Source organism: Colobus angolensis, unplaced genomic scaffold (genome assembly GCF_000951035.1).
Source record: "Colobus angolensis palliatus isolate OR3802 unplaced genomic scaffold, Cang.pa_1.0 Scaffold20, whole genome shotgun sequence".
Taxonomy (NCBI): Eukaryota; Metazoa; Chordata; class Mammalia; order Primates; family Cercopithecidae; genus Colobus; species Colobus angolensis.
Genome location: NW_012115155.1, coordinates 2,261,269 through 2,275,221, shown reverse-complemented (window position 1 = coordinate 2,275,221; position 13,953 = coordinate 2,261,269). Strand labels below are relative to the sequence as shown.

The 13,953-nt window shown below is 38.0% G+C and overlaps 1 protein-coding gene and 1 pseudogene across 2 annotated transcripts in view; one reads left to right on the top strand and one right to left on the bottom strand.

The window, feature by feature from the left end:
• EPB41L5 (erythrocyte membrane protein band 4.1 like 5) overlaps positions 1–13,953 on the bottom strand; it is a 172,707-nt gene that overhangs the window by 100,946 nt on the left and 57,808 nt on the right. Inside the window, exons 5-13 of the mRNA XM_011941716.1 lie at positions 13,254–13,332; positions 11,907–11,951; positions 11,675–11,727; positions 10,367–10,487; positions 10,142–10,229; positions 8,892–8,980; positions 5,444–5,513; positions 980–1,149; positions 786–802 (exon numbers count right to left, since the gene is read on the bottom strand). Of these exons, the coding sequence (XP_011797106.1) occupies positions 786–802; positions 980–1,149; positions 5,444–5,513; positions 8,892–8,980; positions 10,142–10,229; positions 10,367–10,487; positions 11,675–11,727; positions 11,907–11,951; positions 13,254–13,332 (732 nt within the window). The remainder of the gene's footprint in view (positions 1–785; positions 803–979; positions 1,150–5,443; positions 5,514–8,891; positions 8,981–10,141; positions 10,230–10,366; positions 10,488–11,674; positions 11,728–11,906; positions 11,952–13,253; positions 13,333–13,953) is intronic.
• Positions 3,600–4,472, top strand: LOC105511505 (annotated as a pseudogene). Its single transcript, XR_001001725.1, has one exon. The product of XR_001001725.1 is annotated as a 40S ribosomal protein S2 pseudogene (transcript).

The window sequence follows — 13,953 nt, the reverse complement described above, 5'->3', positions numbered from 1 at the left end:
AGAGCACGACTCCGTCTCAAAAAAAAAAAAAAAAAAGAATCATCCTAAACTTCATCCCACAGGAACAACTACTAATAGTCTTGATCTCTCTCTTTACCATATCCTTCTTTCACTCTTTAGGCTTTTGTGAACTATGCAACAGATTATGTTGGTTTTATTTTTCTTGTATGTATGCATATCACCTAAGTACACATCAAATAAGTATGGAATATCTGTCCTTTTATGGAAACTCCCTCTCTTTCCCAGCTACATTCCTCAGTGCAAAGTGTGTAATTAAAAGAATATATTCAGTTACTTTTTCTAATTGTGATACACACTTTTCAGTATAATTTTCCAGAAATGTTTTTTAAGACTATTGTCTTATTCTCCTTGATTTCCATTTAAATTCTGTTCAGAAAATGCCTCCTTATTTTAACATAAGTATAACAGAATACTACTTCTATTAACTCCACACAATCAACTTGCCACATTATTGGAACAATCCATTCCTTCTTTAACTGATTTTCATGAAATGCAGAACACTCACAACCAATAATCCACTCTCCAGTAAACCAAAACATTTCTAACTCATGACAACAAACAAGAAGTCACGAGAATAATGAACTTCAGGCTTATAAAGGACCACAAATGTTATCCAGACTAGTATCTCATTCAGTGCAAGAAACCCTTTCCTATATGGTATCCAGTGTTGGGTGGAGAGTCCATAAAACTCTTGTTAAATACATAAATTGGGAGTGGGTTAATATATAAAATAAACATCCAGAGGGATATAAAAGCCATTATACAATTACTGTTTTCCCATCTATTCGAGAAATTATAACCAATAACAATACCACTTTTTCTATTTCATTTTGGTCAATGGAAGACGCTGGCAAACCACTTTATTCCTCTCTACCTAATCTGTAAAAATGAAAAGGTTGGCCTAAATTTTTTGGACTGTATGCAATGAAAGATAGATAAAACAGCTATTAAAATTAACCTATATCTAAATCGTGATCCTAGTCGAATAAATCCTGATCGATGAGAACTCTTTTGGACAGGGCCTCGAAGGCGGAAGAAGGCATGATGCTCCACAGCACATTTCCATAAATGTTTGCATGCTTTCGGATGATCCAGTCTAAAGACAAATGTATGTTCCTGTTCTTTGCCCTGAAAAAGAAAAGTATATATAAAAGAATGATTACTAGTTCAAACAGTCCTATCTCCTATTTCTGAAATACAAACACATCCATGAATAAAGGATCTAATGTGCTCCCTGAAATTCAGACACTCTTTATAGTATCGACATAATAAGGGCAGAGTTGAAATCAAGTTGCTCATTTTCTCAGCCAATACAAAATTATTCCTAAGAGTTATTCCCCTCTACTTACATGATCTCATTTGTCAGAGAGACATAAAATGAGATTTCATCTGCCGTTATTTGGGATAACTGTATAATTATAATTTGAAGGATCATATTAGATCTGGCAGTATATATCAACAGCCCTAAAAATGCTCACATTTTTGTCCTAGTAATCACACTACCAGGAGTCTTATTATAATAGTTAACATTCACATAGAAAGTTTTCTACTCAAGCCTGTAATCCCAGCACTTTGGGAGGCCGAGACGGGCGGATCACGAGGTCAGGAGATCGAGACCATCCTGGCTAACACGGTGAAACCCCGTCTCTACTAAAAAATACAAAAAACTAGCCGGGTGTGGTGGCGGGCGCCTGTAGTCCCAGCTACTTAGGAGGCTGAGCCAGGAGAATGGCGTAAACCTGGGAGGCGGAGCTTGTAGTGAGCTGAGATCCGGCCACTGCACTCCAGCCTGGGCAACAGAGTGAGACTCCGTCTCAAAAAAAAAAAAAAAAAACCAAAAGAAATTTTTCTAAGGATTTCACATAAATTATCTCAGTAAGTAGATACTATCATTAGCCCCATTTCATAGATGAGGAAACTGGGGCTCAAAGAAATTAAGCCCAAAGTCACAAAGCTATTAAGAGAGAAAACCAGAAATGAATTTAACCATTAGCCTTGCTCCAGAATCTACACACACCTCTAACAACTAAGTCATACTGCCTCTCTGGGGAAAATTATTTCCTAAACATCAAAAGTTATATATGAAGATATATATTTCCTCAGTCTCATTTATAATAGTAAAACTTGGCACAAACCCTAAACGTCCAAAAAAAGAGAAATGGTCAAGTAAATAGTGGCATATGTGAAAAATTACACAGAGGGATAAGTGAATAAATGATGAATGAATGAATGTGCTATTGTTTATTCATATTATACAATAGCATATATATGTTAGATCTACATAGGTACACATCTAGATAAACCAGGCAAGCTGCAAATATATGTAATTATGCAAGTTTTTAACAATTCTAACGTGTTATATTTGGAAAAAGTTACAAAATATATATGAGAATAATACCCTCCAAAAATAGTGACCAGGTACCAGAAGAAAGGGGGTAGGTAGTCAGGGGGTTAGACTTTAGTTCGTATTATTTATTAATGTACATAATTGTATTTATCTGTTTCTAAAAGAGATCTAAAGCCCAATGTAAAAAATGTTAAATCTAGATCATAAATAAGATGGTTATCTATCTTATAATTTTTGGTACTTTTCAGGTTATTTAAAGACACTATTAAGACAGTAAAGATGGATATGCTTATTATCCTGATTTGATAATTACACATTGTATACATGTATCAAAACATCACTCTGTATACAATAAATATGTACAATTATTACATGTCATCTAAAAATAAAAGTAGTGGAAAAAGGGTAAGCCAAGGAGCAGAGGATATTTGCAACACTAATAACCTGACAAAGAACTAATATCCAGAACATACAAATAATTTTTTCAATGAATAAAAGGCACATGACCTATTAGAAAAATGAGCAAAAGATTTGAGTAGGCATTTCATAAAAGTGAGTAAGTACTAAACCAGAGTCATCATTAGGGGAACACAAACTAAAACCACATTCTACTCCACAAGAATGGCTACAATGAAAAAGACAGAATTCCGGAAAAAAAAAAAAGAAAAAAACACCAATAACATTGCTGGTGGGAGTATAAACTAGTATTAAATACTTTGGAAAGAGGTTTGGCTAAATGCATACACACACCTTAGTGTCCACAGCAGCACTCTTTTTTTGTTTTTTAACTTTTATTTTCGGTTTGGAGTACAAGAGAAGGTTACACAGGTAAACACGTGTCATGGTGGTTTGCTGTACATGTTATTTCATCACCCAGGTATTAAGCCCAGTTATCTCTCAGTTCTACTCTTCTCCCTCCTCCCACCCTCCCCACTCAAGTAGACCCCAGTGTCTGTTGTTGCCTTCTTTGTGTCCATAATTTCTATTATTTAGCTCCAACTTGTAAGTAAGAACATGTAGTATTTGGTTTTCTGTTCTTGCGTTACTTTGCTAAGGATAACATCCTCCAGCTCCATCCATGTTCCCGCAAAAAAGATCTCATTCTTTTTTATGGCTGCATGGTATTCCACTGTGTGTTTAAAATGGGAAAAGTATGGCAGTGAAATTACCGAGGAGAGGAAAATGAAAGAACTGGATTTAAAAAAAATCTTTTCTTCTTCTCCAAGAAAACACCAATTGGCAGATGACGCCGGTACAGCGGGGGGACCCGGAGGCCCTGGTGGCCCTGGGATGGGGAACCGCTGTGGCTTCGGCAGAGGTTTCAGCAGTGGCATCCGCGGCCGGGGCCGAGGCCACGGAGCTCACCCTGGAGGCAAGGCTGAGGATAAGGAGTGGATGCCCGTCACCAAGCTGGGCCGCTTGGTCAACGACATGAAGATCAAGTCCCTGGAGGAGATCTACCTCTTCTCCCTGCCCATTAAGGAATCTGAGATCATTGACTTTTTCTTGGGGACCTCCCTCAAAGACGAGGTTTTGAAGATTATGCCGGTACAGAAGCAGACCCGTGCTGGCCAGCGCTCCAGGTTCAAGGCGTTTGTTGCTGTCAGGGACTACCATGGCCACGTCGGCCTGGGTGTTAAGTGCTCCAGGGAGGTGGCCACCGCCATCCGTGGGGCCATCATCCTGGCCAAACTCTCCATTGTCCCCGTGCGCAGAGGCTACTGGAGGAACAAGATCGGCAAGCCCCACACTGTCCCTTGCAAGGTGACAGGCCGCCGCGGCTCTGTGCTGGTGTGCCTCATCCCTGCACCCAGGGGCACTGGCATCGTCTCAGCACCTGTGCCCAAGAAGCTGCTTATGATGGCTGGTATCGATGACTGCTACACCTCAGCCCGGGGCTGCACTGCCACCCTGGGCAACTTCGCCAAGGCCACCTTTGATGCCATCTCTAAGACCTGCAGCTACCTGACCCTTGACCTCTGGAAGGAGACTGTATTTACCAAGTCTCCCTATCAGGAATTCACTGACTACCTTGTCAAGACCCAGTCTCCAGCTGTGGCTACAACATAGGGTTTTTATACAAGAAAAATAAAGTAAATTAAGCCCGAAAAAAAAAAATCTTTTCATTATAAAAATGTTTAAACATACAGAAAAACTGAATACCCATATACATAGTGTCTAGATTCAACAACTGTTAATATTTTGCTGAAATTGCTTCTATCTGTATCTGTATGCATATGTTAAAATTTATTAATTTGCATAAAGTAAAATTCTTCTTGCCTTTTCTAAAGTATCATATAAATGGAATCATTCAATACATAATTTTTTTAATCTGGCTTCTTGCATTAAGATGTGCATTAATACATGCATATAACTTGCATCCATGCATGTATCAATTAAGAACTACACTGTAACTGATACAAAGGTAATCTTTAATTCAAAAGGCTTTATTATTAATATTATTAGGTAGATCTTTTTGATCAGTTAATAAATAGATAAAGTTGGTTTGCCACAGTGGCTTACTCCTGTAATCTTAACATGTTGAGAAGCCAAGATGTGAGGATTACTTAAGGCCAGAGTTTGAGAGCAACCTTGGCAACATACTGAGATCCCTGCCTCTACAAATAATTGAAAAAATTAGCCAGGCGTGGTGGCATTGTGCCTGCAGTCCCAGCTACTCAGGAGGCTGAGGTGGGAGGATCACTTGAGCTAGAAGGTCAAGGTTGCAGTGAGCTATGATAGTGCCACTGCACTCCAGCCTGGGTGACTGAGAGAGGCCCTGTCTTTAAAAAAATTAAAAAAAAAAAAAAGTCACTTAAATGTAATTTTTTATGTACCTCAGATATATTATCAATGAAGAAACAAGAAGAGACTTTTATATTATTTTTCATCCTAAGGGCAGAAAACCATATTTTTAGGATGGTATGACCCAAGTAAGGAAATTATTTAAAGCATTAATTATACTATTTCCATTCTGTGGTTCTATAAAACAGTGAGGTACATTCCCTCTTTTAGGGAAATAAGTTACCACATAATACAGTCACTGTTAAACAAGTAATATAATTTCATTCCTACCTGATCATCATCTTCTACAACCACCAAGGTTAATTTATTCTTCTTAAAATCCAATCTGGTTATCTTCGGCCTATAATATAATAAGAGAATAAAAGCCAAATTACAAATAAATGTTCTCTAAATATGAAACAAATTGTTTTTATTTCATATACATTTAACCATCTAACTCCTGAATTAAAAATTGACAGGAGGGTAAACGTAATTTGCAATACCCATCAAAAGACAGGAAACAGAAAAACACAGTACATATTTCAAAAAAAACACCTCTGACAAAATTGAGGCTGCACATATCAGACATTAAAAATATTAAGGAAAAAGAAACCAAGAAATCTATGTATTTGATAGGTCTCAATTACGGTGTAAGAGATTCTTTAAGTCTGGGTAAAATTGTTTCAGTGTTAAAGCAGAGCAGCAACACAGGAACTAGACACAGGAATGAACATAAAGCTTCCAAAAAAGCCACCAAGAAAAACACTGATGATGGTTTCCAACTCTTTTCTGTTTGTTTGCTTCAGATAGGTTCTCACTCCGTTGCACGGGGTGGAGTGCAGTAGTGTGTTCATAGATCACTGCAGCTGTGAACTCCCAGGTCCAGTAATCCTCTTGCCTCAGCCTTACTCCCACACCACACCAGGCTAATTTTTGTATTCTTTGTAGAGACAGCATCTCGCTATGTTGCCCAGGCTGGTCTCAAATTCCTGGGCTCAAGTGATCCTCCCACCCTGGTCTCCCAAAGTGTTGGAAGTCTTCTCACAGATGTGAGCCACTGCAACCAGCCTCAACTCTGCTTTCAACAGGAATTTTGTTTTGAGGAAATACATCTTAATTTTTTTAACCTTGCTTTATGGCCCACTTTCCAACTGTATCTCCCTACTTGTAGATTCCAAACCACATTTGAACTCTGTATTTCCATAAATTGTGGATGTCGAAACAACGTGACACTCACTCCCACTGACCAATCTTTAAATATAACATATAAAATAGATGTAAAACATAACTTCTTTACAAGAGCTTTACTAAAAAAAAACAATAAATAAATAACAGCAGGAGAAGGAAAGCAAACAGAATCTTGCTCTGTCACCCAGGCTGGAGCACAGTGGTGTGATCTCGGCTCACTACAACCTCCACCTCCCAGGTTCAAGCAATTCTCCTGCCTCAGCCTTCAGAGTAGCTGGGATTATAGGCGTGCGCCACCATGCCATGCCTGGCTAATCTTTGTATTTTTAGTAGAGACAGGGTTTCACCATGTTGGCCAGGCTGGTCTCAAACTCCTGACCTCAAGTGAGCCCCCGCCTTGGTGGGGATTACAGGAGTGAGCCATCTGGCCTGCCCTAAGTATTCTTCTAAGTGCTTTACAAGTATTAATTAACTCTCAAGACAACCTTATGAAAAGGTACAAAAGGTGCTTTCTTTATCTCTCTGCCTAAAGCATTCTTAGGCCTGGAAGCAAGTTCCATTTGCCCACAGGACAAGCTGGAGGCATGAGGCGATTTAACACCCAAGAAATGAGAAGATTATTGCCCGTGGTTCCTCACACATCAAGGGACAACGGTAATGGTGTTCAACTGAAGTCTCTCAGAGTCCCTAGCAAGAACACCAGATGCAAAACTAAATGAAATGCTACTTTCAATTTTTTGAGGGAAATAATTTTCAACCTAAAATTCAATTCTCAGCCTAATTATCAAGAAAGAATAAAAGACAAAAAATCATTTTAGCATTTAAGGATTCAAACAAATTACTTTTCTTAGGCAGTTACTTCCTTTACTTCGGCAGTTGGCAGGGGTGGAGGGGACGAAGAAAAAGGAAATCATGGGAGGACCACACAGGATCCTAGCTGAGAACACGGGAAAGGGAAGTCTCAAGATAAAAAATGGAGAGCAACCTGAGCAAACCGTTCCAAGGGGAACAGAAGAACCATTTAATGCAACCCTTGATAACTTAAAAAAAGCTTGAGGAGAAGACAAAGGCGGGTAATTTTTTTTTTTTTTTTTTTTTGAGGCGGAGTCTCGCTCTGTCGCCCAGACGGGAATGCAGTGGCCGGATCTCAGCTCACTGCAAGCTCCGCCTCCCGGGTTCATGCCATTCTCCTGCCTCAGCCTCCCAAGTAGCTGGGACTACAGGCGCCCGCCACCTCGCCCGGCTAGTTTTTGTATTTTTAGTAGAGACGGGGTTTCACCGTGTTCGCCAGGATGGTCTCGATCTCCTGACCTCGTGATCTGCCCGTCTCGGCCTCCCAAAGTGCTGGGATTACAGGCTTGAGCCACCGCGCCCAGACAAGGCAGGTAATTTAAAGGGATGTGTGGGGTATGTGAGATAGGGAAGCCAAAAGCTCTAGAACAAAAACAAAAAGCTAAACAGAAAGGAAATGTAATACCAGTTGTGAGTTCCAGGACTTCAGAGCTGATCAAGAAAAAGTACTGCATAACAGGCTTTACTGAGCAGTGTTTGGAAAGGGTTGCATGATAGGGGTGGTCCTTCATAGCAGGTGACCTTCCAGAGACAGCAGCTGCAAGGCTACCAGCAGATGGGGAAGAGGGCAAGGAAACTCAGTCAAGAGGGGAATCTCAGAGGGGGCCTAAGTGCCTAGGGGATGGCATTCAGCAGTTAAGTGCGAGGGATCGGAGTCAGAGAACTCAGAAAGGCAGCCATGGTTTTGGGGTCCTTTAACCTACAGAGCTTGGCTTATCTATGGCCAGCAGATGTTATGGTGCAGTTTCATGGGATATATAAAGCAGATATGGCTAAAAATAGACTTAGTGGGCTATGTTTAAAGTAACTGGATGTGTCAGAATTTGAGTTTGATACCAAAGGTCTTTGTGCCAATAGTCCCTGTCTAGCATACACAAGTATACACCTAAGCTCTGTACTAGTTCTGACAGACACATCTTACTGTAAACACAACTCTGATTCTCAGCTCTTAGAATACCAGACAAAACCTGGTGGACTCAATTATGGCCAAGAAATCCAAGTAAAAGCTATCCTTGATGTAAAAGTAAAACATAAATGTAATTTACAAGTATGAACAATAAAAGCTGGAACAGTATAAGGAGCATAGCTTAGAGAAGGGATAAAAATATTAACATCTTCCTCTTACACAATGTAAAGGGATTGTGGAATAATAAATATTAAAAGCATAACTACATGAAGGGAGAAAGTGCCCATGTGAACAGCTGATACATATAAATATGTAAATATTTATATCAAGATATATATTGTGGTATACTTTGAAACTAATGGGAAATACAGCTAGAAGAATTTCAATAATTGCCTCTGGAGAGTGGGAAAAATGATGTGTAGTCGTGTGATAGGAGACAGCTGCTTTCACTGACAAGTTTTTCAAAACTATTTGATTTCCAAACTCTACTTTATGTATCAACTTTATATAAATGGTTTTACTCATTAAAAACCAAAACAACAGTAAGTATCTTCGACAATAACTCTTGCTTACCAAAAAAACAAGCCAATTTTGGTATCTCCTTCAAAAACAAGGACTCCTGTTGGTGTTAGTCCCAAACTATAGTCATTCCCATCTCTAGCCTAATTTAAGGGGAGAAAAATGTGTTAACTTTATTTGTACAAAACAAGTTTCACATTTTGACATAACTTTTAAATTTTATTTTTGTATTAAATTGTATTAATTATATACAGGCTAATATTAATATATGAGATGTTTTCAACAATTAGAGTATCCATAATAACATTCTCAGAAAAATTTATGCATTTATTTTTATTTCTAGTCATGGAAACACTAGAGTTTTAGAGTGTACCTTCATTGAAAGTGGGTAGTTACACTCCCACTACAAACAAAGCTGTTTCCACATTCTTCCCATATTGTACTTACCACTTAAATCATGTATTTTGGAAAGAACTACTGATATGGTTTGGCTCTGTGTCTACACCCAAATCTTATGTCAAATTGTAATCCCCAGTATCGGAGGAGGGGTCTGGTAGCAGGCGACTGAATCATGGAGACGGACTTCCCCCTTGCTGTTCTTATGAGAGTGAATGAGTTCTCACAAGATCTGGTTGTCTGAAAGTGTGTAGCACCTCCCTCTTTGCTCTCTCTCTCCTGCCAGCCATGTAAAGATGTGCCTGTTTGCCCTTCACATTCCCCCATGATTGTAAGTTTCCTGAGGCCTCCTGGGAGGCCTGTACAGCCTGCAAAACCATGAGCCAATTAAACCTCTTTATAAATTTACGTCTTTATAGCAGTGTGAGAACGAACTAACACAACTGCCTTTCTGGAAAACTGTCACTAGTTAAACTAGAAATAAATCACTACAAAGCTGTTCTAAAGTTTATCAAAGTCCTTAAGCTATACATCTTCAACTTTGCATCCTGAATTATTTTAACAGAGCCTACTCAGTGTTAGTCACATAATAGGAAGTAAAAAGGGTAACACATGGCTCAAAAGCTTAAAACAATTTTTTATAACAAAAAGTAAATAAATAAATAACAGCTTAAAAGGACCAAGTACCTTGTTCGGGATTTTGGTTGCTTCTCTTCTTTCTTATAATGAACATTTCTGTGACATTCTAGTCATTCGGTATTTAATCTCAAACTTTTTAACCATACATCCAAAGTACCCAGTGCTAGCTTATGCAAACTCCATGCCCTTCCTCATATTGAAAAATGCCACAGTCATTGCGAACCTCCAAAGAATAAATTTTTTAAAAAGCATCACAACACAACGCTTACCTTGACCACATGCATATCAACCCCATACATTTCTAGCCATTTGGCTTTATTCAGATAATTGGTTTCAGCCTGTGCTGGTGTTTGACCTCTGAAATTTAAAACAATGATTTTTAAAGTAACAATAAATATAAAATAAATTCTATACCAAGGATAGAAATAGAGGAAAATGAATATGAAATAACTGTTGTGGTGATTTTAAAGAAAACATGGTCAAATGCCAGATACCTGTATTCCTTCCATTTCTCAAAAATAGCCAGTTCCATCTCTTCAGTCTGAATAGGCACGAACCTGAACTCAGAGACAAGTTCAGGACTATGCTCAGCAAGATCATAGTCACCAAGTTCAGCTATAAACATAAGTTTCAAAAGTTATATGTATTTCCTGCTAAATCCTTCAAAAACCATTTCATTAATGAAAACTGCTAAGATTAGATTCTTAGGAATTTCTTGCAAAAATTCATAATACTCAGACAAGTCTCCAAAAGTAAATCTAGCCTATCAGTCATAAACATATATCTCATATTTATTGTTGGTAGTGTATTTTTAATTACATATCTTTCTCTTAATGTATTCACACCTCAGTGCTTAGCCTTTGAAAACTGCTTTCTAGACTTCTATAAATACCTCTGACCTCATAGTGAACAACTGAAAAAATGTAGTAATCGTTAAAAGACAATTAACTGGGATCTATTAAGAATATTACTAAGGCTGGGTATAGTGGTTCATGCTTATAGTCACAGTACTTTGGGGGCTGAGGTGGGAAGATCGTTTCAGGCCAGCCTAGACAACATAGCAAGACCTTGTCTCTTAAAAAAAAAAGTTCAAAAATTAGCCAGGCATGATGGCCTGTAGACCCAGGTACTCAGGCAGAAGATGGTTTGAGCCCCAGTTGTTCAAGGCTTCAGAGAGCTACGATCACGCAACTGCACTCTAGCCTGAGGAAAAGAGTGAGACCCTGTCTGAAAAAAAACAACACAAAAGAATATACTGATTACACAGAATATGACCTCACATACCAATCTAAATATAATCCCTGTCTTCCAAAATTTTAAAATTATTAATCCTAAAGAAATAACTGAAAGGAACTTAAAAAAATCGGGGGTAGGAAGCAGCAGGGAAAAATCTGAACAATGCACAAATATGTATGTACTCATCTGTGGCTATTTCTGAACAAAATGTAGGTTTGGAGTGAAAGGACTGCTAAGCTATACGGCTTCAGCAACAATTTACTCATATATAACTGCATTTCTTTTAAGGAAAAAGTTCACTGAAGGCCGAATCATAACATTCACAGACTTATCAGGTAGAGTATGCCGTTTCAACACTTTAGGTGGAAAGGCAGCAATTACATGAAAGAGAAGAAAAAGAAGGCAATGTTCTAAAACAAGTAAAAGTCAGAGTTAGACACTGATACAAGTTTATACAAAAACAGTGTTGTTTCTTTGCTTGCTCATAATCAGAATCTTCTTTAACTAAAAACATACAAAAAAAGGATTATACTTGAGTCTTAACAGTCAATATAAGAATTGCTTACCTTGCAGATTATAAGCTGCCAACTGCACTGCCGTATCAAAGGGACAGTCTAATCTGAGACCGAAATACAAGTTTGTTAGACAAGTTGATTTCATAACCTTCATTTTAAGATAAATGAAAATAATACATGCTTTATGTTGACCATTTCTTTTTCACAACTATAAACTTACTTTCAAAATAATTTTCAACCACCCATGAAAATGTGCATTTATCCTTAAATAACTAATACTCACTTTCCACTGAGAATATCTTGTTTTAACTGAAGAACAAATAAATACCTAAGAAAAATAAAAGGCACAAATTTAACCCAACAGCACAGTCTACTGTGAAAAAAAAATCTTACCTTTCTAATTTGAGAAGTATTATTTTATTAAAAATTATTTCTGTTAATGTAAAGATGTACATAGTTTGGGGATATATGAAATAATCGAACACATTCATATAATTTGTAAGGATCAGGTTAGTATATGTGGAGTATCCATCACCTTAAATATCTGTCTCTTCTTTATGCTAGAAATATTTGAATTCTTTTCTTCTAGCTATTCTGAAATGTCAAATACATAATTGTAAACTATAATTACCCTACTGATCTAACACTAGTTCTTAGAAGTATTCTTAATTACAAGCCTGGCACAGTGGCTTACACCTATAATCCCAGGACTTTGGGAGGGCAAGGCAAGTGGATCACTTGAAGCTAGGAGTTCAAGACCAGTCTGGCCAACATGGCGAAATCCCGTCTCCACTAAAATACACAAATTGGCTGGGGGTGGGAGCACATGCCTGTAATCCCAGCTACTTGGGAGGCTGAGGCATGGTAACTGCTTGAACCTGGGGGAAGAGAGGTTGTGGTGCACTGAGAACATGCCATTGCACTCCAGCCTGGATGACAGAATGAGACATGTACTTCTTATGTGAAGGGATACAGGCATGGATATAATTACAGATGATAGCTACAATCTCATTGTCAAGGTGTTCTAGAGGAAATCCTTCCAAAGGAACTCAAAAGCTCAACTTTTCCATTTAATAAATAGTATGTGTATATGGAGCGATGAATTTCCAATAAAGACCATGAATAAACACAAAAGAAGCAGGATAAAATTTAAATAAGTATATATAACATAAGGTTTATTCAAAACTATTCAAACCAATCAGAATCTAATGTTTTTCATTAATCAATGGCATTTCAATGAGTAAAGAAAGTCGAGAACCAATCTGAATAAACTCCCTGAGGCCAAAGATAGATTATTTTCAACATCAATAAATATAATATTGCAATGTATTGAAACATGTCAATCCTGTTAACATTCCCGAGTTGAGAGTGATACTTAAAAAAAAAAAAAAAGAAATCACTAGTCACCTTCAGAGGATGCTAAGGAACCAACTCTTTATTTTGAAAATGATAAAGGAAAAAAATCATACACTTAAAAAACACGTCCCAGAATAAAATTCTATTATTTGAGGTCCTGTTACCAGGGCACAGGAATCCATTTTATTAGCTGGCTATAAACTGGAAACAATATACAGACAATCTTTCAAAACCATCAAAATGCCCCTGGCACAATTCTAAATAGTGTTCTTACCGGGTTAGCTCCTCACGAAGATTATTTGGTTCTGAGGAATAAAACTTAACTCGAAGATGCAGACAATAGGGTGAACCAACTGTCATTTAAAAAAAAAAAAGGTTTTAATAAAAGAAACTAAATAATACTTTTCAGCCAGAAAATTGGTCAAAAATCTACTGAAGTGAGACAAAAGATCAGGTTTTGATGCATTATTTCAGGTTAGATCAATCATAGGCTTAAACATGACGCTAAAAGATCAATTACATTTTTTCAAATGTACCATGCCATTATATAGTCTATTACTATAATCTCTCATCCCAATAGACAGCTCTAGATTAATTCTAACAATTCAGAGCCAAATGCATCAAATAAAAGTCTTGACTGTGCAATCTAACAGCCCTGAAAACCTGCTACACTGAAGAACGCCTATTTAACTGCTCATGGTGAAATCTTTCCACACAAATCCACTTCAGCAAGTTCACTAACTTCCATAATCTCAGTGGTCTCATAATTTTGAGACAAGAGTTGAGGTGCCCTGGCCGGGCGCGATGGCTCAAGACTGTAATCCCAGCACTTTGGGAGGCCGAGACGGGTGGATCACGAGGTCAGGAGATCGAGATCATCCTGGTCTACACGGTGAGACCCCGTCTCTACTAAAAAAATACAAAAAACTAGCCGGGCGAGATGGTGGGCGCCTGTAGTCCCAGCTACTCGGGAG